At 36.6% G+C, this 26,021-nt stretch overlaps 2 protein-coding genes across 6 annotated transcripts in view; both read left to right on the forward strand.

Annotated features, from left to right (window-relative positions):
- The first annotated feature begins 1,764 nt into the window (after positions 1-1,764).
- On the forward strand, positions 1,765-10,881 carry LOC139974055 (microfibril-associated glycoprotein 4-like). Of its 2 annotated transcripts, XM_071980969.1 has the most exons (8): positions 1,766-2,006; positions 4,396-4,461; positions 5,440-5,520; positions 5,731-5,811; positions 6,586-6,794; positions 8,275-8,586; positions 8,975-9,227; positions 9,414-10,881. In XM_071980969.1, exons 1-8 carry the CDS (start codon positions 1,934-1,936, stop codon positions 9,725-9,727), a joined length of 1,389 nt encoding a protein of 462 aa, XP_071837070.1. In that variant the 5' UTR covers positions 1,766-1,933; the 3' UTR covers positions 9,728-10,881. The 2 variants fall into 2 exon arrangements, with proteins under 2 accessions (XP_071837071.1, XP_071837070.1); XM_071980970.1 differs by lacking the exon at positions 5,440-5,520 and having other exon boundaries at positions 1,765-2,006.
- Positions 10,882-11,651: 770 nt separating this feature from the next.
- LOC139974571 (structural maintenance of chromosomes protein 6-like) overlaps positions 11,652-26,021 on the forward strand; it is a 35,852-nt gene continuing 21,482 nt past the window's right edge. The window contains exons 1-12 of one of the 4 annotated variants that reach the window (XM_071981814.1): positions 11,652-11,853; positions 13,017-13,165; positions 13,696-13,810; positions 14,597-14,702; positions 16,331-16,529; positions 17,557-17,637; positions 18,106-18,345; positions 20,079-20,159; positions 20,994-21,140; positions 21,569-21,657; positions 22,613-22,777; positions 24,902-25,071. In XM_071981814.1, coding sequence (XP_071837915.1) covers positions 13,025-13,165; positions 13,696-13,810; positions 14,597-14,702; positions 16,331-16,529; positions 17,557-17,637; positions 18,106-18,345; positions 20,079-20,159; positions 20,994-21,140; positions 21,569-21,657; positions 22,613-22,777; positions 24,902-25,071 — 1,534 coding nt within the window. In that variant the 5' untranslated portion in view covers positions 11,652-11,853; positions 13,017-13,024. The remainder of the gene's footprint in view (positions 11,854-13,016; positions 13,166-13,695; positions 13,811-14,596; positions 14,703-16,330; positions 16,530-17,556; positions 17,638-18,105; positions 18,346-20,078; positions 20,160-20,993; positions 21,141-21,568; positions 21,658-22,612; positions 22,778-24,901; positions 25,072-26,021) is intronic. The other 3 variants (XM_071981816.1, XM_071981812.1, XM_071981813.1) reach the window with 3 other exon arrangements.

Consider the following 26,021-nt stretch of genomic DNA (forward strand, 5'->3'; position numbering starts at 1 on the left):
CCCACACCCCACCCCTGCTAGTTACAAAACCGTCCCGACAGTACATCTGTATTGAACAACTATACTTCACATGCGAAGATCTCGGCAGCACGTCGTATCATATATTTAATCATAGTACATGAATTTTTTATCAAACACAGACAACACAGTATGCGCTTTGATATCATAGTTTAGACAGATTAACAAGAACAAATGTGTTCTGTAGAGTCGTCATGCCAACTTTGGAAAGAAATTAAACCAGCGATCATTTCAAAACTGTCTAAGTACGAGCAAGACAAGTCATGACATCGAACACTCGGACTCGAGCTTGTGTGTCTTTAAACTGTGCGGACCTTGAACCAGTGTAATTAGTTAAAACCTGAAAGGTCTGCCGTCAACTTATAACACAACACAGAAATAACCACTAACAATATAACTGTTTATAACGGTAAAACGTTCAAGCTTATTGAAAAGGACGAATAAACTAAACGAACCCTCAACTGTGTTATAAGTTGGCATGCTTTCAGTATTTTAAATTCTGCCACAGAAATCGCCAAATTAGGCTATAGGCTCATCGAACATGTTCCTCGTCGGATAATTGGTCTGGTTAGCAAAGGACCTTGGCATAATAATGAATGATTATACAGTTCTGCGTAATTACTTCTACATCATTGTTGTATGCGCCTGCGCGCTACAATATTGGCAATACTGCCTACGTTTGAACGATACCTACGTGACTGGACGTTGAAACTAACGTTTCATATAATTTCTGTACATTTGCACTTTCAGAGGCTGGCTGCGTAGCCAATTTGTTCTGAGCCTGTCACGGCGCTCACAGGCGCTCTCACTTTGTAGGTACTTATAACATCACTGTACTCCCTGGTGTGTTGTCCGCCCCAAAAAATAACACCATCAACGACCGAAAAGTTCTTCCTAATACTGCAAGCACTCCGTGCGCACTGCAATACTGCGTATTTGCAGGCAAATGCAGTTCTAGTTGATATAGATATTGCTGGTCACATTTTGTTCCTCAACTTCCGACCAGACCATTGTTTTCACACGTTACGTATAAATTGGTTGCGTGTATAAGCTCCATGTACTGTTTCAATCATCAATAAAATCCATTTTTTTTGTGTCAATGTTTATGGTTGGGCAAAAAAGATAAGACAGTGTTTTTTTTTTTTTTTTAATGGGGAAGTTCAATTTTTCTGCAAGGAAAAATCCGAACTATGTTTGCCGTCAAAGACGATATTTCTTTTAAGCATCCGTAGTAATGCTTACTATATAGGGGAAACCCATATAGACACCTCGCTACACGGATTTATTGGCATCTCAAAAGTGACAATGTGTACACGCTCTCACGCAAATATGTTTAATGTGTAGCAAGTAGTATGACAGATATATAATAAATGATTAAAGATATAAACACTCCAGAAAAAAAAGTCCACTTTACACGACCGGTTTCGTCCTTTTCGTAAAACCTGTCAGAAATGATCAGTCCGACGCCAAAGAAGAATAAGCCAGTTTTAATAACATATCTTAAACAGGTCAATTAGATATTCCACTATACATTCTAAAATACTATTTTTCTCAAATCAATCACTAGCAAGATCTATATAAGTCAACGCAAGAACTAACCAATAAATCGTATTGCATTATCCTCAGTCTATAAATGTTGTCAATTGCACTGGTGGTTTCCTATTCAAAATCGATTTCTTAATTCCGTGGTGCCTAAGAAGAAGAAAAAATCGTTCTTTTGATCTACGAATCGTACAAGGCTTAATGAAGGCTTAAAACAGTTGTCAATCAAGCAGATGACGAAAAAGGAAAGAAGTGGTTTAGTCTCGGGTGACAACAAAACGTGAAATATCAAACACTTTGACGAGCGGATTTTTGGAAGGAAGAGGATTTTATCACGGCTAATTTCTTTAAGTTTCCCAGAGGATATTAAGCCATGGAACCGTACCAACGTTTCTTGACATTCATAGCATGTATAGTATGCTTAGTAACATCACATCGAATAAGTAGTAAGTTTTATTAAATTAGATTTCATTTTGGAAATTTTAATTCGTTCAAGAAATTGTAACAATTTCTCTTGTAAAAAAGTAGCTTCTCAGTGACTTTTGCCGTTAGTTGTAAGCTACATTTCACCCAAAATGCGACATAATTTCTGCAGTAGACTTATTATAGTTATTTGTATAAGTTATATACCTTTTCACCATCGTTTGACTAAGTTATCCTTCTCAATTGTCGTTACGTTAATAATCAGCTGAATCTTGCTAGATTCAATAAAGGAAAGTTAAGAAACTGCTTACCTACTACAAAAAAAATGTGTATTTTAATCCTATAATTGGATTCTCTTAAGAGGTAGATTTTAAAGACTTAGACATATAGAGATGAACAATTGTCTTCCCGTTTCTATTTGCCAGTGAGGAGGATCATTCTAACGAATTTGGAAGTTCCTTCCAACTTCCATACATTTACTGTATACCTTGGTTGTTAAAGTTTACGTCATTTTCACAACCTGGTAATTCTAAGAGGAAACCATTCATATGACTAAATTTTCATATAATTAAGTTAATAATCGTTGGTATTATCTTTCTTTAAAGTCGTCCACAGTATCACAATTATATTAATGCAATATTACCGTATATGATCTCTATAGTTAGCTATAGATTACTGCATAATTAATACCATGCGTATAGGTAAATATATGCAAGTTATAAGGGGAGCTGTAGTGTTTCGATCCTAGCAGGGATTATTTCAGGGGCATATACTTTGGAAGTAAACTATAAGAAACGAAAATGTGTTCCCTCTGTTTCCGTTTTTGTCTACTTCCGATGGGAATCTTACTAACGTCACGCCCCTCTTAAATTACTACATTTTACTGAACCTTTGTGTTACAAGGCACCCGAACCGAATTGTACAGTTGCTTATAATAGCGTTTTCGACTTGAATATATTGCGCATTTAAATGCATCTGTGTTATAACATGATAACACGTGTTATGCTAGAGGCACATTTTATTGCGGGCTGTGTTAAAAAAAATAAAAAAATTAAAAAAAATAAAAAAAAATAAAAAATAAAAAAATGTTTTATATTATATATTAAAAAAAAAAAAAAAAAAAAAAAATATATATATATATATATATATATATATATATATATATATATATATATATATATATATATATATATATATATATATATATATATATTTAATGCCACTACGATTTACTGTATTGTATCTTTAACATATCTAGCTCTCGCATGCTCCCAAAACATAACACGTGTTAGTGTGTTATAACACCCTGGCATATAAATGCATAATATGCTACACGTTAAGAACAAATATAAGCTCACACCTTTTCGGCTTGGGTGTACAAGGATATCTTTAAGATTAATAATACCTTTCATAGGACGGTAATAATATTTGGCATTATGTTTTTCTTTCTCTGGGTCTTTTAGTCTCATCATATCACAAATTACATCAATTCAGTTGCTGTAAATATATTGCTAGTTTCCTTCGGCAGGAAGAATTCTGTATTATGATTATTACTATTGATTTTCTATTCACGATCTTTGGTGGTTTTTAGTTTGTTTTTATAACCAACAATATTGATCTGAACTTACGAACGTTGGTGGTTTCTCTCTATGGTTGAGGCAAACTTATTGATCTGTAGATTACAATCATTGGGAAATTTGAGTGCATTTTTAACCAATCTTACTGAACTGAATTACAAGAACGTGACCGAGTTAATTGTCCAGATTAACCTATTATTTATTATCGTTTCAAATAGTTGGAGGACATTCAAGATTATATTATTTAACGTCGATGAAATTGGAGATGTGAAGTAACATTTTCTTTGATTAAAATATTCAACTAATAAAGGTGCAAACAACAAAAAATTAGAATTGAAGCAAGAAGAACATTTTAATGAACAGAATACGTCTTTAAGAAAAGAAAATTTAATCTTTCGTTTGAACTGATAATTTCAGTAAAGTTTAGAAAATATAAACGGGCTCTAAAGTGTGTGTAAATATCTGGTGTGAAACGTTTTTATTAGAAAAGATTTCACTTATTGCTCTACCTGTGGAAAAGCGTTGATTGGAAAATCTATACCTTTTCTTTACTCAAGAAGTTTTAAATTCAAATATTAATTTCGTTCTTTCATCTTCAACGCTAATGATTACAGACGATCAAACTATTTTCCTTAAATGGCGAACTTCACAAATGACTCTGTGAAACGGAGCTTATTTTTGGCAAACCCCAAAATGTTGATCACCATCGAGATATTATAATATAGTTTGATGAGACAGTGTGTAAATCTTACAACTGGATAAACTTCGTTTTCAGCTTTTTAGTGATTTTAGCAGGCTCCCTTGCCCAACTCTTTTCTTTCTCATATTTTCACAGAATTGTGCCAGTTCTCAGTGATGTTCCCAAGCAACGAACAATTTTGTAATAGTAGTTCTAAAAGAGGTAAAGAATTGCATTGTAGGATTGATTTTCGTCGAGTTTCAGTTTATTTATTTTTTCTTTCTTATTTAGCGAAATCCACGCTAAAGTAAAAATGTTATGGAAGTCAATTTGAACGTAGGAATGGTTTATAATTGAATTGATCGATATTAAAAAGAAAAAAAATGACGATTATCAAAAATGAAATTTTTACTGTATACTGTTGTAGTAATCATATTCAAAATTATTTAAAATGATATTTCGAATTAAGCGAGATTTATTCCAACACCATCAGAATGGTTGGGTTTTGGACGCGATATGTTAGTTAAATGCAACCCAGTTGGGACAATTGTTTTTCTATAATGTAGTGTCATCTCCCGCTTCAGAGCACTCGTATTGTCAGTACGAGCAGTATAAAAATCATGTTTCTATCAGATATAGGTTAGGAACTGTTTGTACTGCAGTCAGTACCAGTGACTTAAGAGCGTGATATTGGAGTACAGTTTAGAGAGGTATTAGCATTAGGAAATTGTTCCAACTGGCTGTCTCGGGTTAATTTTGCGGTTGTTCGGTGTCGTTTATTTAACTGTTTGTCATAACCTTAGAAGGCTTCACAATACATATATAAATATATATATATCGTAGACATTGAGTAAAGGAACGAATCGAAGACTACGTACTTTTAAATTATCTTGTATTTTTTTGGGGTCTGTATATCGCAAGCACCTGATGCAAAGAATCTATAACTATTGAAGATTTGCTAAGTTTTACTACACTGGGTCATACAAATGTTAAAATTTTGCCTCATATTTTTGTTTTATGAAATGGTTTATCATTACCATTATAGGGACCAAATGGGTGAAAATCATAGAATTGTGTCAATTTAAGGGAAAAGACCATAATGACTCTCTTTTGAAGTTTTTGATAGATTTTGTGTAAAGGAAAAAAAACTATAATTAGTCTCTCTTTGTTGTTATTATTATCTTTTGTCTTTATGATAAGCTCTTGAGGAAACCACAGCAGAATTCCAGACTGTGAAAGATCTTGGAAGTTTTACTACACTGAATCCTACATCTGTTCAAGGTTTGCTACATATTTTTTTGTCTTATGAAACGGTTTTTCTTGACCATAATAGGGACCGAATGGGTGAACATAATATATTTTTGTAAAAGGAAATTGCCATAATGAGTCTCTTTTGATCTTAATGATAGATATTGTTACAAGGGGAAAGACCATAAGCAGGTTCTCTTTGTTTTAATAATAAACAATAATTTCTTTTGTCTTTATAATAAGATCTTGAGGAAACTACAACAGAATTCAAGCCAGTGCAAGATCTTCCAAGTTTTACTACACTGAATCCTACATCTGTGAAAGGTTACTGACTCATATTATCATATTTTTACAGGCCTATTATATTTAACGGTTTATTATAATCATATTGAGCTGACCAAGTGTGCATATTTTAGACATTGTACAAAAAGTTAGAAAGGTTAACAACATTGACTCTCATGTAATCAATTAATTTTGTTTTATCTGCATCATTATCCTGATAATACCACAAAAGAATTTAAGACTACTGAAGATCAGGTCAATTTTACTATACACTGAATCCTACCACCGTAAGAGCTATGTTTTTATGTATACGCTAAGCAATTTGAAAGACATGACATAGAGATGAGAAATTTAAAACAAAGAAAGCGTTTTCTCGATCCCAGATGTTGAATTTCGGTACCTTAACGATTTGTGTATACTGTTAAAATATGTCAAGCAGATGTAATGAGAAATATATTATATATATATATATATATATATATGAAAATCGTGATGAGTTGGAAAATCAAGAACAGTGAAAAAACTTTCAGCCTCCACCGGGATTCGAACCACGGGCCTCCCGCTCTGTACGCGGACACCCTAACCACTAGGCTATGGACGCTGATTGTATGTCCAGAGGTTCGAAACCGGTAAGGAAGATCGTAATTCCACTGTAGGCGTTTGTCACCTATATATATATATATATATATATATATATATATATATATATATATATATATATATATATATATATATATATATGTATTTTTGACAAATCAAAAGACAAGACAAGATGTCAAAAATTTAATGTCAGTTGACAATGTTTCCATGTTTCAGGCGAGTCCGAACAACTGTGTCCCCAAAACATGATATTTCAAAGCAATACATGTGCTACCACATGTGGAAATCCGTATGAAAAAACAGGATGCGAACAGACTCACGAAGAGATGTGTATTTGTCCTGATGGGTTTTACTTAACTAAAAGTAACTCGTGCGTTACACAAGAGGAGTGCGGGTGCTATATTCCGGGAGTTGGGATTATGGCAGTAAGTATTTATTTTATCATCATCATCATCATCATCATCATCATCATCATCATCATCATCATCATCATCATCATCATCATCATCATCATCATCATCATCATCATCATCATCATCATCATCATCATCATCATCATCATCATCATCATCATCATCATCATCATCATCATCATCATCATCATCATCATCATCATCATCATCATCATCATCATCATCATCATCATCATCATCATCATCATCATCATCATCATCACTGGCATTGTTATGTATTTGTAACGTCAAATTGTCCCACTCAAATACCGGTGAGCAAAAGTTACATGTGGAGCCCATTGCTTGTGACGTTTCATCCTTACAATTTAAAACGTTTCATATTGGCATCGAAGATCAAACCGAGGGAGGAAAAAACTTTTAACGAACTGATTATCCTGCTGCAAAAAAAATCCTGTGTAGATAATTAGTTAAAGGGGCTGATTTATCGATCCTAGCAGGATCTTCTTCGAAGGCAAACGGAAACGGATGAAGGACATATTTAAAACAAGAAAGCGCGGATGGACAGACAACAAAAATTGGACAGTTGAACAATGAATACAATAACAAAAGTCTGAAAAAGGGATGAAAACAAACTCATGGAAGATGACGAGACTCAGGAGATAAACTGTGTAGAAGGTTGTAACAATCAGTTGGTTAATTAGTAAGTTGGTGAATGGAGATAATGAAAAGCCGGGAAATTAAGAAGAAAATAACAATTGATTGTCATAGATGGACAGAAGTAAATGAAACTTAACTCAACTATGACGACATATATAAGAGAGAATAACGAGTACAATGTATCACGAAATATCATCATACATCGAACTAAAGAACATTCGTTTAAAGGTTGTTGACAATGATTGTCGTATGTTTTTATTTTATTTTATTTTATACAGCCCGTAATTTTAGAGATCTTTAATTTCGTAACCTGTGTTTTTTTTTTAAATATAAACGAATCAATAAAAGGTAAAAAAAGAAGGAGATAACCACTGCAAAAAATGCCATTAAAAGCAGCTATTTTGCGTTATGGCGTGCAATATCATCACAACCTACCATGTATTACTCCAAACTAAGTTAGTAACTGCCATATCTAAAGCCCGGGTCACATCTGCGCGATTCAACACGCGATTCAACTCGCAACTAAAATCATGCGAATCAGAAAAGTTGCTTCTGATAAGTTGCGCTGATTAGGACATTGCTCTATTACAAATCAACCCAAATCGACGGCGCAACTTTTATTGCGCAACAAGTTGATACCCGTGTCTAACTACGCGATTCAACCTTCAATTGTATTGCGAGTTGAATCGCGTGTTGAATCGCGCAGATGTGACCCGGGCTTAAGACACACAATATATAAACACATTATTGATCAGTGTTAACATATATGTTATCGTTAATAGTAAGACACATCGACACAGCTATTAAAATATTCGGAATCCATTTTGTTTTTCAGGAGGGGAATATGTACGTGAACAACATATGCTCTAAACGATATCACTGTACAAGCGACTGGCTCATCACAGAAGAAGTCTACCATTGTGAGGACGGTGCCACCTGTATAGAGGAAGACGATGTTTATAAATGTAGCTGTAACCATGGGTACGTAGGAGACGGAATCAACTGTGTCCCACAATCGAATCCGAGAGATTGTTACGATCTGTTAAATGCTGGCGTAACAGCTGATGGAGTGTATACGATATACCCTACGGACGATACCGAAGTGCAGGTTTACTGTCTGATGACTACCAACGGTGGCGGATGGACTGTGAGTTATTTTCAATTCACAAACAGCGCCATCATTTTTGTTCTATGTGATAGTGATGACGATCATGAATATACCCCCCCCCCCAAAAAAAAACAAAAAAAACAGCTCATAAAAAGTAAAAGCTTATTGAAAATTGCGAGACATCACATAAGTCATGTAAGTTATTTTCACACACACAAGCCTGAAGACTTATGTGTTTGGCTTATCTTTAAGATTTTTATATTTTTTTTTTTAAGATAAGATTTTTAAGATTTTAAGTTTTTAAGATTTTAAGTTTTTTAATAGTAAGAATATTAACTTTTTATGAAGTGTGGTATTCACTCATGGCACATACAATGAAAATATTTCCAAGATTATAGTATATCCTTTCTTATTTTACAACACTTAGATCTTTCAAAGAAGGTCGGGTGCTTCGGTTGATTTCAATCGTGGCTGGAACGACTACAAATATGGCTTTGGAGATCCAAACAATGATTATTGGCTAGGCAACGAAATCATACACGCCTTGACGAGTCGCAAATCGTATCAACTACGTATAGCGTTAAGGGATGCGGGCGGATCGCCAAAATACATTTTGTGTAACAGCTTCAGCCTCGGTAGCGAACAAGACAAGTATAGACTTTATGCAGACGTTCCCTATGGTTTGTATAAACGCTATTTAATAATAAGTTTATTTCGAGTGTTAACCAGTATAATAGTGATAAGCTTGCAAGGTCACGAGAATTTTTTTATTTTTTTTTATGTCTAAATTATAATTGTGATCATTTTTTGTTATAATCTGCATGCATTGATGATATTTTTTTGCCCTCTTTTCGTTTAACCGGCAGCGTACTCAGAAATTGGCGACATCTTTTATGAGAACATTGGACAGCAATTTAGTACGTCCGATAGCGACAACGACGGTTCTTGGCTTATAGACTGCGCAAACGAACATCAAGGTGGTTGGTGGTACGGACGCGAGTATGAAGATCAAGGCTGTCAAACATTTAGAGACCACGGTACTTGGTACGATTGCGGACTAACGAATCTAAACGGTGGCTTCAATAATTACGACTCTGGCGGTATCTTTTGGAGTTCACTCTATGGCAACTACTGCAAAATAGAAAAGACGATGATGATGATACGTCCTTGGTACGATTAACTGAAGAAAGCGGTACCAATATATAACAGGATGGTATCGCAACAGTGATAGCACAGTGTATAGTACAGTGTACAGTAATAGTAACAGTGTACAGGGGTATACGATTAACTGAATCAATATATAACATCAAAGTATCAATATAGCAGGATGGTTTCGCAACAGTAATAGCACAGTGATATAGCACAGTGTACATTACAGTGTACAGTAATAGTAACAGTACAGTGGTTCGAGTAACTGAATCAATACATAACATAAGTATCAATATAGCAGGATGGTTTCGCAACAGTGATAGCACAGTGTATAGTACAGTTTACAGTAATAGTAACAGTGCAGGGGTATACGATTAACTGAATCAATATATAACGTGTCAATATAGCAGGATGGTCTCGCAACAGTGATAGCACAGTGTATAGTACAGTTTACAGTAATAGTAACAGTGCAGGGGTATACGATTAACTGAATCAATATATAAAATCAAAGTATCAATATAGCAGGATGGTTTCGCAACAGTAATAGCACAGTGTATAATACAGTGTACAGTAATAAGGACAGTACAGTGGTACGATTAACTGAATTAAAATAGCATCAAAGTATCAATATAGCAGGATGGTTTCGCAACAGTATCTTCGGACGATTATGGCATTATGGATTAAAATTGAGGAATTATAAACCTGTTATATGGTCATGGCTTGCCACACGCAGGTTCCGTACCTAGCCTGCGTCAAGCAGGTTAAGATTCTGTCATGTATAATTTTAACCATGACAATTTGAAACCGTCGGTAAAAGTGTTAACTTGTTACTCCTATTAACAAATTCCGTTAGCACACCCAGTTTTATACAGTCCTTTCATATCACGTTTTCAAAGCACTCATATATATATGACTGTAAGAGAAGTATCAATATTATATTTCTATAAGATAAAATATAAATAAATGGGTTAATACAGGTAGTAGGAATGCTTTGAATCATGGTATTGCATAGGCGAAGGACAATCAAGTACAGTCAGTGGAACATAACATTTTCAGCCCCCATTGGCTGGTCATGGAAGGTTGTCACAATCAGTTCATATTTATTTAGGTACTGGCCGTGTTATGTAACTGTGAATTATTATCTTTATCAAACTGATAGGAAATGCAAAGAATAGATCATTGTAAAATCGTCGTGAACTTGTTTTTACTATCTTCCCTACTCGACCAGTATCCGGCATTGTCGTCGCGAGCTATGAGTTGGTAGGGCCGCGTGTTTGTGTTACCGAGGCCTTCTTTTTGAACTTTTCAGTTTTTAGTTTATCACAAAATTATGCTTTTTTTCCAGGGCCACTCAATTGACCCCGCTTCCCGTGTTGCTTCCCTTCTCAGTCACCCCACCCATTACGTCTCCAAGCATTCAGGCCAGGTCTTTACATTCTTAATGGCTTCATTATGAATGTTTAAATCCATTGTCAAGTTGGTAGTTGCTGTCTTCGGGCCTATACCTTCTATTACTTTAACGACGGTTTCGTAACCATGAGAAATGTATGTTCACCCATGATCCCGTAAAGAAAGAAAATGACGTGTACTGATCAGTTAAGTCGTTTTGAAGAGTTGGCCTTCTTCAAGGCAATGTGGATAGCAGCGTCCTCTATATTGAAGAATATCTTCAGCGTGATATTAATCAGGGACCGATGGCTTAGTTCTGTATATCAGATGAATAATCTAAAAGCAATATCAATGAATGTATCTATCTCGCGTAACTTCCCATCGAACCTTTTCCCCTCCTCTTGCCCAGGATTCTCTCCCACATCTTAACTACCACAAACTTTCTTTTGGCGTTCAATAGAAGTTGGCGGGAACCAGAGTGATTAAAACAACGTATACGTAGTTTAGTAAGCACCAAAGAACTATAAAGAAGCATTGTCCATACAGTACATCTGCATAATGAATCATTGCACGATTAACGTAACCCGACACCGTTTATATACATTCGACCACACTACCACCGTACCGGCCATTGAAACACCTACAATCACTAGCCTAGGTGTTATTCTTATTCAATTGCAAACCCTAGATCCACAAACAAAGGCATGACACCATTCAAGTGCAAGCGTTTCCTTTGAAGCAATGTTGGGTTTGTTTCATTTGTAGAACGTGAGTTTCTTTGCGCATATTTGTGCTTTCAGTGAAGCAACTGTATGACCAGGTTCCAATCCAACGTTTCCTCGGGCCTAGCTTGGGAAGCTAGGCCTAACGTTAGTCTAACTAAACAACACACTTACAGAAAGGCCTACACTTACTAGGCTAGGCCTACTGTCAATTAGCAATGGTCATAGAAATGTGCTTGAGCTACAGTATGTTAGGGAAATAGAGCCTAATCATGACCATATTGTGGCAAGACCAAGGCTTTTACTTGTATGTTGTTGTTAGGCCTATGACTTAATACTACACTTTTTGTAGGCCTACCCTAGTTAGCCTAAGGCTTGTAAAGTTGTACTAGTATTAGGAGGCACTAGTAGCATGGTGACTTCGAAGTTCGGACACTTAAGACTTAAAACACCCCAAAACTAAATCTTCTGGTATAAATCATTTGAAAATATACTTCATATGGTGGGAGAATTTTGTTATAGTACGATACACGGCCAAACTTTCTTTCCTGCAAACTGTTTTCACGTTGTTTTCCAAGAAGATTCTTCGTGATTGTGGAACTGGTATTTCTTTGCTAGAGTATTGCGAAGTTCGGACACGCAACCCACAGTGTGGCGCTGGTGATAAAATTGGTGGCGCAGTTGCTCTTTCAGTAATTATAACAGACTTCATAGATCTTCGTCATTTTATTGACAAATATGTAAGTAATTTCTTGCACACGGGTCATTTTGGAGAGAAAATAACTGTAGCTTCGTACTTTTTGGTGAAATTTGACTCTTCCTGTAGATTTTCATGGTGAAATCGTGTATTTCTTAGGGTGTCCGAACTTTCGCAGTATGCCGAACTTCGCAATACTGACTATACTAGTAGTAGTAGTAGGCCTCATAGTAAAATAGTGTTAAAGGCTTCATAAGTAATTGATGCACCTTCGTAATTGACGCTCCTTCAAATAGTACTAGCAACACAGCAGATATTGCTAGCAACAGACTAACGACACAGCAGACAATCTAAACTTTTTGAAGCAGAGTTACATATTTCATGAGATTGAATCCATTTCAGGTATGCCCTGATCAAATTGTGTTTTTTTAGCTTTAAACACCCTCCCCAAAGTGTTTGTCATCATTCTTGCAAATCACACTGTATCGAAACATTTTCCATCTTCTTTAAAGATTGCAGTATGGATAAAAGGAAATTTGTTGAGGATGGAGCAACTCCAAAAGCGAAAAGAATACATGTGAAAGCTTCCTCATCTCAGCGGTCCTCTGCAGATGAAAGTGGATTGGATTCATCACAGTTACATGATCTTTCATCTTTAGGGGTAAGTGATATTCTCAACACACCATAAGGCAGCAGTTCTACAGACATTTAGGTCCACAATCTAGAACCTTCGATGAGGATTGAGCCAAGACCCACCTGACTCGCACCCTTCAGTTTCGCTGCACTAGTAACGCATGGAAGCTAACTATTAGTATGGTCTGAATGTAAAGAATGACTTAAATCAATCTCCATCGAATGCTCTCAAAATAGAGCAGGGATTACAAGGACACAATTCCTTTCAAAACCTTTAATCAGACTTAACTTGCATCGAGACAGGAAGAATAAGTATTCACATTTTACAGTGAAATAGCAACTATAACTTTTTTGTTTTCTGGGGGGGGGAAGGGCCTTAAATCCCTTTAATTATTTTGGCTCTGAAGCAGGAGTGCAACTATGTATAGCTTTAAGGGAAATTTAGTCCAACACACCCCCCCCAGGAAAACATCAGGGAGGCCCAGTCTCCCCCCCCCCCCACAGTGGCAGACAGAATGTAAAAAATAACACACATATAATTATTGTCATCTCTTACAGAACAATGCTGACCATGGTATAATTGACAGGATTTATCTGAAGAATTTCATGTGCCATGGAAAACTGGAGTTCAATTTCGGCCCTAACGTGAACTTTGTCGTGGGAAGGAATGGAAGTAAGTGTGTGAGATGGATTAACACAATATACTGTAACTTCAAAGAATTTGAAACAGATTTTCTTGGTTGAAAAACAACAGTTTACGATAGGATTCGCATTGTGCTTTCTGTGCTACTTAGCAATTTAAGATTAGAAAGCATCCACAGATCTATATCTTCAATTTGATATATATAGTGCAACCATTGGCAAAAATGTGATGAAAATATGCAAGAATGTGCACTTCTGATTAAAATGAAACGTGAGATAGGCCGACCGGAACCCTTCTTCCATCTCCCAACTTCAGTACTGTACCTGCTATTCACGGGAAGGAGTTGTAATGCATGCTGTAGCATACCAAACTAATATAAAATGAGCAAAACATGTGTTTAATTGTACACCTGCAACAAGCCATATATACATATATTTTGTTTGGGGGGGGGGGGTGGGGAGGGGAAGATATGGAGAAATGCAAAATTGATGCATCTCATGGACGTTGCTATGCTTACCTGTCTCCCTCTCCCCTGCTCCTCCTTTGCCCTTTGTTTACCTTGATGAAGTCTGGCTTACAGTATTTGTGAGTGTGGATCAACAAGTTTTCAAACATTATTTCCTATCGTGCATTGCAAGCAGAATTCTTGAGTCTGGTGGGAAAAATTTACTGAAATCCTAGATTACCAATGTATGTATACCATACAGGAATCATATTTGTTCTGAGCTTTGTTTTTAAATTCTTTCATTATTGAATAAATTATGCTTTTTACCAGACATTAAAAATCTCACATTTCCATCAAAATTCACTCTCCAGGTGGTAAAAGCGCCATCATGACCGCTCTGGTGGTTGGACTTGGAGGTAAAGCATCTGTTACCAGCAGAGGCTCATCACTGAAAAATTTCATCAAGGATGGGAAAAAGTGAGTGTTGAGATTCTCTCCTTCGTGAAAAGAGTTTTGTTCATGTGTTTTTCTTCTTAATGTTAATAGGAGAACACTGGAGGGCTATATATAGTAGGTACGGTAGGTATAGCAGGTACTATACATGGTAGGTATACATCAGGCCTCGACAAAATTTTTTAAAACTACTTGCCAACTGGCGACCGAGTCTAAAATTCTACTCGCCAAAACGTTAAATTTTCTCGCCATTTTTTCTCGCAAAGTGTTTGTGTGATATAAGCCTAGGTAGTATGGCCTAACTTAGGATATCGCGGTTTAGTGTTACTGTTAGTTCTTTACAGCAAAAATGATCTTTTTAAATTGTGCTTCGTCAAAAGTGTTTAAAACATGATATTCATGCGTTACCCCTGTTTGAGTTGTCGTTACGCATTTATCTAAGTTTGTAGTTTTCCAGTTTGGTAACACCTATCGTGCATCATTTAGTCGATTAGTATCAAATTAGTTTCGAGCCGGTGAACAGAGCTGTTCCTTAGAACCTACTTGTAACAGTGCACTTGATAATTCTACTGTGATGTGTAACATTAGGCAATAGGCCTTTGTTGATTGGCTCACAAGTTAATAGTAAGCCTATCGTATAAAGGCAGTGAGCAAATGAGCCACTCGCCAAACTGTCGAGCGTAAAGCAAGTTGGCGACCGTATTTGTCGAGGCCTGGTATACATAGTAGGTACAGGTATACATAGTAGGTACATGGTAGTATAGTAGGTATACGTAGCAGGTACAGCAGTTTTTCTGGTTCTGAATCTACAGCTAGTAACATTGCTTGAGCAAGTCTATCAGTAGGGATGTGTTCAAGCCGAGCAGCCTCGTCTGGCAGTTCTGAACGCCTCCCAGTGCAAACAGTACTGTCAACACTTCTGCTCAGCACTAGTTTTGATGATTTATTTCACAAATTTTACCATTACTGAACCAAAATATGGGTGAATAGTTGGCACAGAAGTTAGCTCCAAAGTAGGAAAATGATAGCACCATTTGACATCTAAGCCTACTTCATTTTCAAAAATTTTCCAAAAGAGGGGGGAGGGGGGAATCCCAACCCTTTAGAACCACTTTCCCCAGATTACACAAATCCACGGTCCAGCACTCCAATTATTCCTGAGCATATCCCTGCATTACCATTCTTGAACACTCTCTCACAAATGTTTACACAGTATAAAGAAGAATCTATTCAGTGCAATTGTGCAACACTGCCTCTTCACTCGGTTTATCACCAAAAAAGAGGAGGAATAAAACAAAACAGGGAGGAAAATATTTGAGCTTGCAAACAAAGGAAACCACATTGTCACAAAGAAAATTATCTCAGTAAACTATGAAATAAAAATAAAAATACAGTCACTGCATTACTATCACCTAAATAATTTCTTTGTTTTTCCCATCTCTTATAAAAACCAAAAATTAGTGTCTTTTTCAAATTCTTGTTTCATGTTCAGGATTTGATTTACATTAATTGAAAGTCATCTCCAAATTAAAAGAAAGTAAAATACCAGAACGAAATATAAGTTTAAAAGATATTTTAAGAAAACTTACTCTCTGCCATTTTGTGACGAGCCGGAAGTTCAACTATTTGGTCTTGTATTCTCGAAAATTTAGCGTTGCGGAAATTTCCATCATTCTACGAAACGAGGGCACAGATGCTTATAAGTCTGAACTGTACGGCCCAAGGATAAGAATTGAGAGGAGGATAACTTCGGATGGCGCCACCTCATACAAGCTAAAATCGCACAAGGGTCACGTGGTGAGCAATAAACGAGAAGAACTGACTCGCATTATGGACCAATTCAATATTCAGGTGAGAGCTTTAATCAAACAGTTGATCTGTGATGTCAGTGAGTCTAGCACATTTATTTTAACCCGTTTGTGGAAGTTATTAATGAACCTGGGAAGAAGAAGAACTCAAAGCCAGAAACTTCAGCAAGAACTCAAAGCAAGAAGTTAACCAAATTGAGACAACCTTGTAGATGGTTTCACTTATTAAGCATTACATCAAGGAAATGCAAACATCTCGAAATTCATTTACAGAGCCACATCTTCCTATGACAGTTAAATATCAGAGTAAGAGAACAAATGGTAAAGTTTTTCAACTCATTAATAATCTGAAAATTAATTTTTGAGGATCAAGCTAGGTAATAAATAGCACTCTCTTAGCAGTATAAGTGTTGAATGGAGATCAATTTTAAAGCATCACAAAATTCTGCTTTCATATAGCTTGTAAGATATCTGTATGATGTCTTTTCCAAATTCACAGAAGTTGCAATTTACTTATTTGAATCTGCTTGTAATAACCTAAGTCTTCACTTTCTATGACAAGAACAACTTCATCCCTAATAACTAATATGTATGTTATATAAGAGACGAGAAATGCCTGTTATGAAAGTGTGGTAACTCTACAGTAGGCTACATGCAGATATTTTATCAAATTATTTTTATAAATTATGCAAAACATACAAATTATTATTTTCTAATTCCTCTGCTGTGATAATGAACTAACTTTGCCAATGTTGTTTCTTATCATGACAGTGATGTTGTAAAAGTTGTCCACAAATCGTGTTTACCCTCTTGATCTGAAATATATGGTGACTAGAAAGTCTCAAAATTTCTCGTTCCAGTCTCACATGTTTGTGGTTATTCGAGAGTAAAACTCGGAAGAGTTCATTAACAGAGTGATGGGTCGACATTTGAGCTCATTAATTATAAACCTAATTTGTGTCTTTTAAGTTTCTTGACGAGTTCAAATCTACAGAGTGATATGCTTGGAGTTGCAACAGATGTTTCCCCTATAGCTATTTAAATTTCGCTGTTTCTATTCTTGTCAACAGGTTGATAATCCAGTCTCAATCCTCAACCAGGACACCAGCAGAAACTTTCTATTTACTAAAGATCCTAGAGATAAATATAAGGTAATACAACATAACGTCTGTTGTTTTGCAACATTGATGTTTGTAAAATATGCGGTCCGTTCTCATGGAAACTGAGAAGGAAAGAAAAAAGGTTCCTTGTACAACAACTTCTATAAATCATTTCTTGAAGTTGAGTCTGCCCGAGATACCTGTTGTAATAGACAGTCTGTTATGACATAAATGCAAGAAAAAACCATTGCTTCATTGTATTACCGCAATATAGAAGTACATGGGGGAGAGTTAGAGGGGGGGGGGGGTGTTGGCGGTGGTGAAGGCAAGCTGACGCCCTCATCCTTGAAACAAATTATGAAACCAGAAAAGGAAAACCCGAACTTGATCTCCATCGTGCCTCGAAAGGTTTGTTCATCAGCCATTATCTTGTTCTTGAGCAGTGTTGTAGGATTGCTAATTATCGAGTGTATCCTCGCAGATGAATTTCATTCTTTTTGTGTGTTTTGGCTCGTCTAGTTTTTCATGAAGGCTACACAGCTGGAGCAGATCGAGTCGCACTACGCGCTCATTCAGGAACAGAAGACCATCACGGAGGATAAAATTTCCATGAAGGAGGAGGGCCTGCCCGACCTGGAAAAGGATGCCCTCGAGAAAGAACAACGGTTTAAAGACATCGAATCTCTGAACACCCTCAGGGAGAAGAGAGAAAAGCTGTTGAAAGTGCTAGCATGGGCACATGTGACGGAAATAGAGCAGGTAAGGGCACAACAGAAGAGATGTGGAAAGGAAGAAGCTCTGTCCCTATGGCTGTACTTACAGGCATCCCACACCCCTCTGACCTGCCCCCCTTGCCCCTGCCCGGCCTCGGCCCCTTGAAGTATATATATTTAATGAACAGACAGTTTGAACGTCTCAAAGAGGTTGGTCTGTTCGCATCAAGGCAACACGACTGCACTTAAAGATTTGGTGAACCATATTTGAGATTTATTTCTAGACATGATATATTTCTAATCAGTAATAGGCGCATAAACAGATATATGACAGGAATAGATGCAACTGCAGAATACCCGAGATTGTTCTCTTGATTCGGTTTTGAGGCAACCATAACCTTTGATCAGTCATGATGGCGTGTGATGTGAAGTCAGCTGATGATGTAACCTTGTAAAAAAAGTTGGAAAAAACGGTACCTCAGGCAACGAAAATTTGGATGGATCTCAAACCATGAATGAATTTTGCCCACCATTGAACAGTAAAAAAACTACCAATTTCAAAGGTCATTTGAGGTCGGCAGCAGCATTCAAAATGGAAAATAATTGAAACCACAGTATCATAAGAATGGGAGTATAAGTGGTGTTCATTCTAAGTGTGAGGTTGGACCTGTATTGAGTTCCAGAAACATTGTTTTCTTGGGTGGATAAAAGTCAGCAGAGGTCAGAATGCATAAACATTGTACAGACAATATTCCAGGAAGTAAACCATTGATCGTTCAGGTCCAGTGTAATATATGCGGTAAATGCAGCATATCGAACTTAGTGGAGGTCAAATGTCAGTTAGATCAATGCTCAGAATTTGAAAATCCTTGTAAAACAGGATATTTTCATAATTGGAGTCTTTTAGCTGGTTTTCATTCTTTGTTTGAGGATGCCTCATGAAGTGAGGGAGACAAATAGCATTCTTGTATGTAGTAAAGGTCAAAGGTCATTTGAGTGTAAAAATATGTAAACCTTTGTAAACTGGTATCTCAAGACTGGAATTTCCATGTAGACCTACGGTTCCTTACAAATTTCAACTAATTAGGTGATGTACAATTTTTTTTGTCACCTTGCCAGAGCAAGAGGAACCCATTCAATGTCTGTAAATCTTGCACATGTAATAACTACTACCAAAATGCTTCAGTGAACTTCAAACTACTATTAGTGATTACCAGAATCCATTTTTATTTTGTGTGTGTGTGAAGTTGGAAGATCATTTTAGGTCAAGAGTAACTATGGTAAACCTTGTAAACAGAATCACGTAAGCACAAGAACCTTGCTGATAATGTGAATTCGGCAATGGTCCAAACTTGTAATATTGCCTGCAGTGTTACATTGAATATATTATCATGTGAAATAAGATGAGATGTGAAATGATATGAGGAACCACTGAAACGTTTGTTCTTATGGTTACGTTTCTTGTTGATTTTGTTTACCACAAGAATCTCTAAAAGGATTGCTTGGGATCAACTTCATTTTTTGTGTGTCCAGATTCACCCAAATGAATACAAGGTCCCTATTGTTTCAAAGGTCAAAGGTTACTGTATCTCTGGTCAACAGAGGTTTTAAGTCTGAAACCGTACAAACCTAAAGCTTGGATGAAACTTTTATTACTTTGATATGTAGATCCATACTTGTTCAATAGCCTTCCGTTCAACAATGGTCAAATTTAAACAAAAAATGGTGATCTGAAAAGTTTCTTATATATCCTGTCTGGGTTTTCGTTATTCCATTTAGGAATTGGATGTTATCGCCAAATCGTTAACTCAAGAAGAAAACAGGTTACCAAAGTTTGAGACAAAAGTCGAAGAATCTCAGGTAAGAATTTGTAAACGTCATTTCTCGAAACGGTGAGAGTGTTAGGGAGATGCAACAACCTACAGTAGACTAATAGCAGCGCTTGGTAATTTCCTGTTATATATAAATGATAATTAAATTGTGGCATACCAGTCATGTGACATCAGTGATGTCTTCCTGTCATACCAAGACTCAATCATTACAATGAGCTCCTGGCAAACCATAAACAACGAGTGCAGTAATAATAATATTTGCTTTTTATATAGCGCTTTATACCAGGGATAGGTCTGAAAGCGCTTTACAGACGTAATATTACCCCTGGTCAATGATAACCTGTCCCAGGGACCTAGTCAGCAGCAGTTATATACTGCGCCCAATGACAAGTTACCTCACAGGTACCCATTTCCCCTGGGTGGAGAGAGGCAAGTGAGATAAAGCATCTTGCCAAAGGACACAACGTAATGAACTAGGCAGGAATCGAACCAGCAATCCTTGGAGCACAAGTCCGATGCTTTAGCCAATTGGCCACCACGCTCTCTTAATGTATCGTTGAATTAATCCGACTGTTGAACAACCTATCTGAACTGTGTGAGTGATTGGATCAAAATTAAAATCTGGGAGTGGCTTATTTGCTTTATAAACAGATCTTCAAAACTGGATTTCGATGTATCATGTTCTCATCCTCGTTTCTTGAGAAAACAAAAAAATATTTTGTGCGCCCGTCTGTAAAATGTAAATCAAGTTAATTCAATATCATCTGCAGCGTTGCATGTTTTGTTCCCCCCCCCTGCGACACATTTTTTATCGGCACCACGATGTAAATCTCGGCCTCCACGGCCCCATCTCTATCGACAGGTCAAAGTTTCCGAGGCGGAGGGCAAAGTCAACGAGGTGAAGCAGAAGATAACAGAGTTGACCAAACAGATGGAGGAAATTCAACCTCAACTAGATGTCGCTAAAGGCCTCTCGGCCCAGAGCAGAAAATACGTGAAGGATTTGGAGGTAAGACTGTGTTTTAACAGATTGATGTTGTCAAAACCAGGGGACAGAAGAATGACAGACAGTATTATTTGTAAATGTTACTAGTAATATACATATATACCAAATAACAACCCATTTCAAAATGTGATTCCAGCGAAATGCCAATTTTTTATTCTCTTTTGACAAACTACAAAATTTAGTAGCATTTTAACCGGTAAAATAGCCTAAATTTCAATGACTGTAAACGTTATCGTTTTCTTTGGAATAATAACATCAATCAAGTTGTTTTAAAGGTTGTAATCATTGTACCTAGCATTTTATTATTTTGTAACAATTGTCTTGTTTCAAAATAACAGAGTTTTAATTGAAGAGTCAGAAAATCTATGGTTGTAAATTGAAGTCTTCTCAAAAATTTGTCATTTTTTGCCTTGTTTTTTATTCATCTCCAGAAACAGATCAGATCCATACAACAGTCGGAGGCTCGCGATCGACATGACATGAAAGATTGTCAGAGGAAGATTGAAGAACTAAAGCAGAGGTAAAGAGCAAAGCTAATGTAATTAATCAGGGATGTGCTCAAGCCGGGTGGCGGCAGGCAGTTCTGAATGCCGCCCAGCACAAACAGTACTTTATACATTTCTGCCTGGCACTTTCTCAAGATTATAATTAATTGAACAAATTTTACCAACCAATTGTGAATACTTTGCCCAGAAATTAGTAGCAGAATAGGAAAAAGCACCGTTTGCCATCCAAGCATACTTTATTTGCAAAAAATGGTAATGGGGAGGGGCCAGCAACCCCCCCAAGACCCCCTCTCATGTGGATCACACTACTGAACAATTGTGCCTGGCACTCAAATATTCCTGAACACATCCCTGAATAATGAGAATGAATCATAACCACAAGAACTACAACATAATATAGTAATCAATCGAAGTTGAAAGTTGGATTGAGGAAGGGGCTTGGTTACCTTGTGGATTGGCGACATTCCGGAGGAAATATATACTCCTAGACCCTCCTCTCCCTCCTCCCCCCACCCCTCCCCTACACCCCTCACCCTCCCTGATTTTGTAATAAAAGCATAACTTTGAGCTTTGATATGAATCTTATGCTGCAACATGGAGAGACTTATCACATGTGCTCATGTTGCAGTGCAACATGGAGAGATTTATCACATGTGCTCATGTTGCAGAGATTTATCACATGTGCTCATGTTGCAGTGCAACATGGAGAGATTTATTCACATGTGCTAATGTTGCAGTGCAACATGGAGAGATTTATCACATGTGCTCATGTTGCAGTGCAACATGGAGAGATTTCTCACATGTGCTCATGTTGCAGTGCAACATGGAGAGATTTATTCACATGTGCTCATGTTGCAGTGCAACATGGAGAGATTTATCACATGTGCTCATGTTGCAGAGATTTATCACATGTGCTCATGTTGCAGTGCAACATGGAGAGATTTATCACTTGTGCTCATGTTGTTGCAGTGCTCAGAGAGATTACGATAAGGAACGTCTGGAGAGGGAGGAGAAGATGGCGATCTTGCTGAAAGAGAAAGAAGAACGGGAGGCCAGATTTGCCACGACGGAAAACGACTTCCGACAGTTTACAGAGGCAGTGGAACGTACAAGGCAGAGGAATTATGAATTGAGGTATGAGTTCAAACACGCTTCCTGACTGAGGTGGACTGTGTTTGGCTGCAAGCTTTTTTTGCAGAGCATAACAAGTTTGAAGTCCATTAAGTAATTGCAGTCAATAATGCGCAGCAACTTGTTCTCTCAAAATTTTGGGAGCAATATGCCAGTCATTGTGAAAATAAGTAAAATGTAAATCTCTGATGGTTTTACCCTGGTCAAGCCAATCTTTTGAATGAGGATTTCCAGAATAGCTTGAAGTCAGAGCTCACCCTACATGTTTATTCTGGGGGCTAGGGATCCCTCTCATGTTTGTCCTGTAGAAAGTTTCTGAAGTAAAAAGCAGAGGGTCAGATGTATAGTTTGTATTACGAGAGTCCCTTTCCTTTGTTCAACAACATTATCCATTGTCCGTAATGATCCCTAAGACACTTTTCCTTTAAAAACTGCCAAAATCTTTTTGCTCTTTGTTAATCCTTGCTCTTTAGCCAGGTTCTCATCCAACAGTAATTGTATGCATGAAAAATACCAATTTCACAGGTGTCTTTTAAACAGACTTTTTATCTTGTTAGGAAGAGCAGGTTGTACATTTTCAGCCCTAGTTCTGTGTTGAATTTTATATACAGCCTGGTGCTGCAATAGGCGACCATTACACAAAAGATATATAGGTACCTAAAGACAGTTTACTGCTGAACCCCTCCAAGAAGGATTTAAAACAGGCATAAAATTTATATATTGAAATAAAGAAACAGAACAAATTTGTGGGACACAAATATATTGGTTAAACAGTTCAGAACTTGTTAAATCAAGAGATTTTACATGATTGTATCTGTTATAGATCTAGAAGCCTGAGTGGTATCTAATAAGGAGTCAACATTATATGGTTTAGGTCAGAGAGATGAGAAGTTACAAGCCCAACACGCCATAAAGCCGTAATGGAATTACTACGAGAACAGGATCACTACAGAATCCTTGCACAGGGCAAATTTCTAAGGATTATTCAGAGAAGACCAAATTTTCTGTTGGTACGACCAAAATTAGCTTTGGAGGTTTATTGGTTGTTTACATTAAATTCAGATAGCATAGTAACTAAAGACCCTCAAATAGGTAAAAATTTCATTTTCATTTTTCATTCATTGGTATGAACCCATCACTTTGGAGATACTAAAATGAAACAAAACTAGTGGCAGGCTTGCTCTCTACCTGAATGGGAGTTTAAACTGGCCCAAAGCTGGTGTTCTATTCACCAAACAAACAAGTCTCTCCTACAGTATACACATTGATCGTTTTCGTCTTTATTTTGATACATTTTATAACGGACAACCAAAGAGAAGGATCTGGTCGTCCAAGGGAAGACCAGAAGGAGGAAAAAAAAAACCCTTTGAAAATTTGCCCTGGTGCAGTATCCTCACAGAATATTGCAGTATCCATGCAGAAGCCTGCAGAATAATAATAGTAATAATATAATAATAATATATATATAATAATATGTGTTATTTATAAAGCGCTTTCACATAAAATCTCAAAGCGCTGTACATAAAATAAATACCTAAAAGATAACAAACAATACAAAAAAATTGCACCAGGTAACTAAAAATAGCAATACAAAGAATAAAAGAGGAATAATTAAAACATAAGAGCAAATATTTACATTATATTACAAGTATAAAGTGTTCATATTAAACATTTATAAATATGAGTTTTCAAATCCCTTTTAAAATGATTAATGATGAGTTAAAGAACGGATATTTCCTGGAAGACTGTTCCAAACCTTGGGGGCAGCTGCTGTGAAAGATCTCTCTCCGTTTAGAAGTCGGTCTTGGATTTAGAAGGATGGCAAAAGAGGAGTTGTGATGAGGAGCGTAAACTACGACTTGGTTCATATTTGGTGATGAGTTCCGAAATGTAGACAGGAGCCATATTATTTAGAGATTTGAAAGTGGGCAGTGCTATCTTATAATCGATATGTTGTTGTATTGGTAGCCAATGCAGTTCACGGAGGATCTGGGATTATATGCTCATTCTTCTTGGAACGTTTTACTAATCTGATGGCAGAATTTATCTATCCTAACATATCTATCCTAACAGTATCTATCCTAACATCTATCCTAACATTGAAGCATACCTCTTCTTGTTTTTTAGGGCAAAATTGCAAGATCTGAAAAACTCTGTGGATCAAAGACAGAGACGGATCGAGGATCTGGAGAAGAGCAGAAGTAACCGGATCAGACTCTTTGGCAATTTCGTTCCGGCGTTGGTGGCAGAAATTAAAAAGCAGAGGAACTTTCACCGGGTCCCGAAAGGTCCCGTCGGTGAGTGAAATAAATGTTTGACCATGTTGAAGGGTTGTACTGAACTTTTCAATATGGTGTCCAAAATTATGAACTTCAGTTACATCAGTTTTTAAATTTTTTTTGAAACTTTTGGTTGGGTAACTGCTGTGGCGTATTGCGACATATATGTGGAATCGATTCGTTCTAGTTGTGCTGATGTAGTTTAAAGGGATGGTGCTCTGCAGATATAAAATTGCAATGCAAAGTTACTACATTGACATTATCAGTGAATTTTGTTGGTAACCAGCTACCCAAATTTATTAAAATGTATATATGAAATATAAATATATGCATAAGTATGTAAATATATGTAAATATATATATAATAATATATGATTTGCAAGTGACTACAAGGTCAATGGGTTGTATGGGTCGTACATGTCATCTGCCTGTCAAGTAAAGCAGTCTTTTGTTCTTGATGACATCATCAGTGAACTGTTCGGTTGTTACCCGTTCTTCACATATGTTTCGTTAACTTGCTTTCATTGTCAATGTACAGAACACAAAAAACATACTTTTGCGTTTGAGATCTTAAAATATAAAACAAAATTTAAGTAATCTAAAACAGAGAAGAAAACCAATATTGTTTCTGAAGTTTTGAAGGCTTTGGACAAGCCCAGCCGATATATGTCCTGTTATAACCCCAGCTTATGTAAACAGATTTGGACAAGAAGTTGAAATGTTAGATTTGTTTCTTTATCGGGATATGGCTGATACCAAATCAATCTGTTCCAATTGTGGTGATATAGTTAAAAGGGATGGTGCTCTGCAGATATAAAGTTGCAATGCAAAGTTACTACATTGACATTATCAGTGTAGTGAACTGTTTGGTAACCAGCTACCCAAATTTATTAAAAAAGATATATGAAATATAAATGGTGAAATATAAATATATGCATATATATGCATATATATGTAAATATATGTAA

Source organism: Apostichopus japonicus, chromosome 9 (genome assembly GCF_037975245.1).
Source record: "Apostichopus japonicus isolate 1M-3 chromosome 9, ASM3797524v1, whole genome shotgun sequence".
NCBI lineage: Eukaryota > Metazoa > Echinodermata > Holothuroidea > Aspidochirotida > Stichopodidae > Apostichopus > Apostichopus japonicus.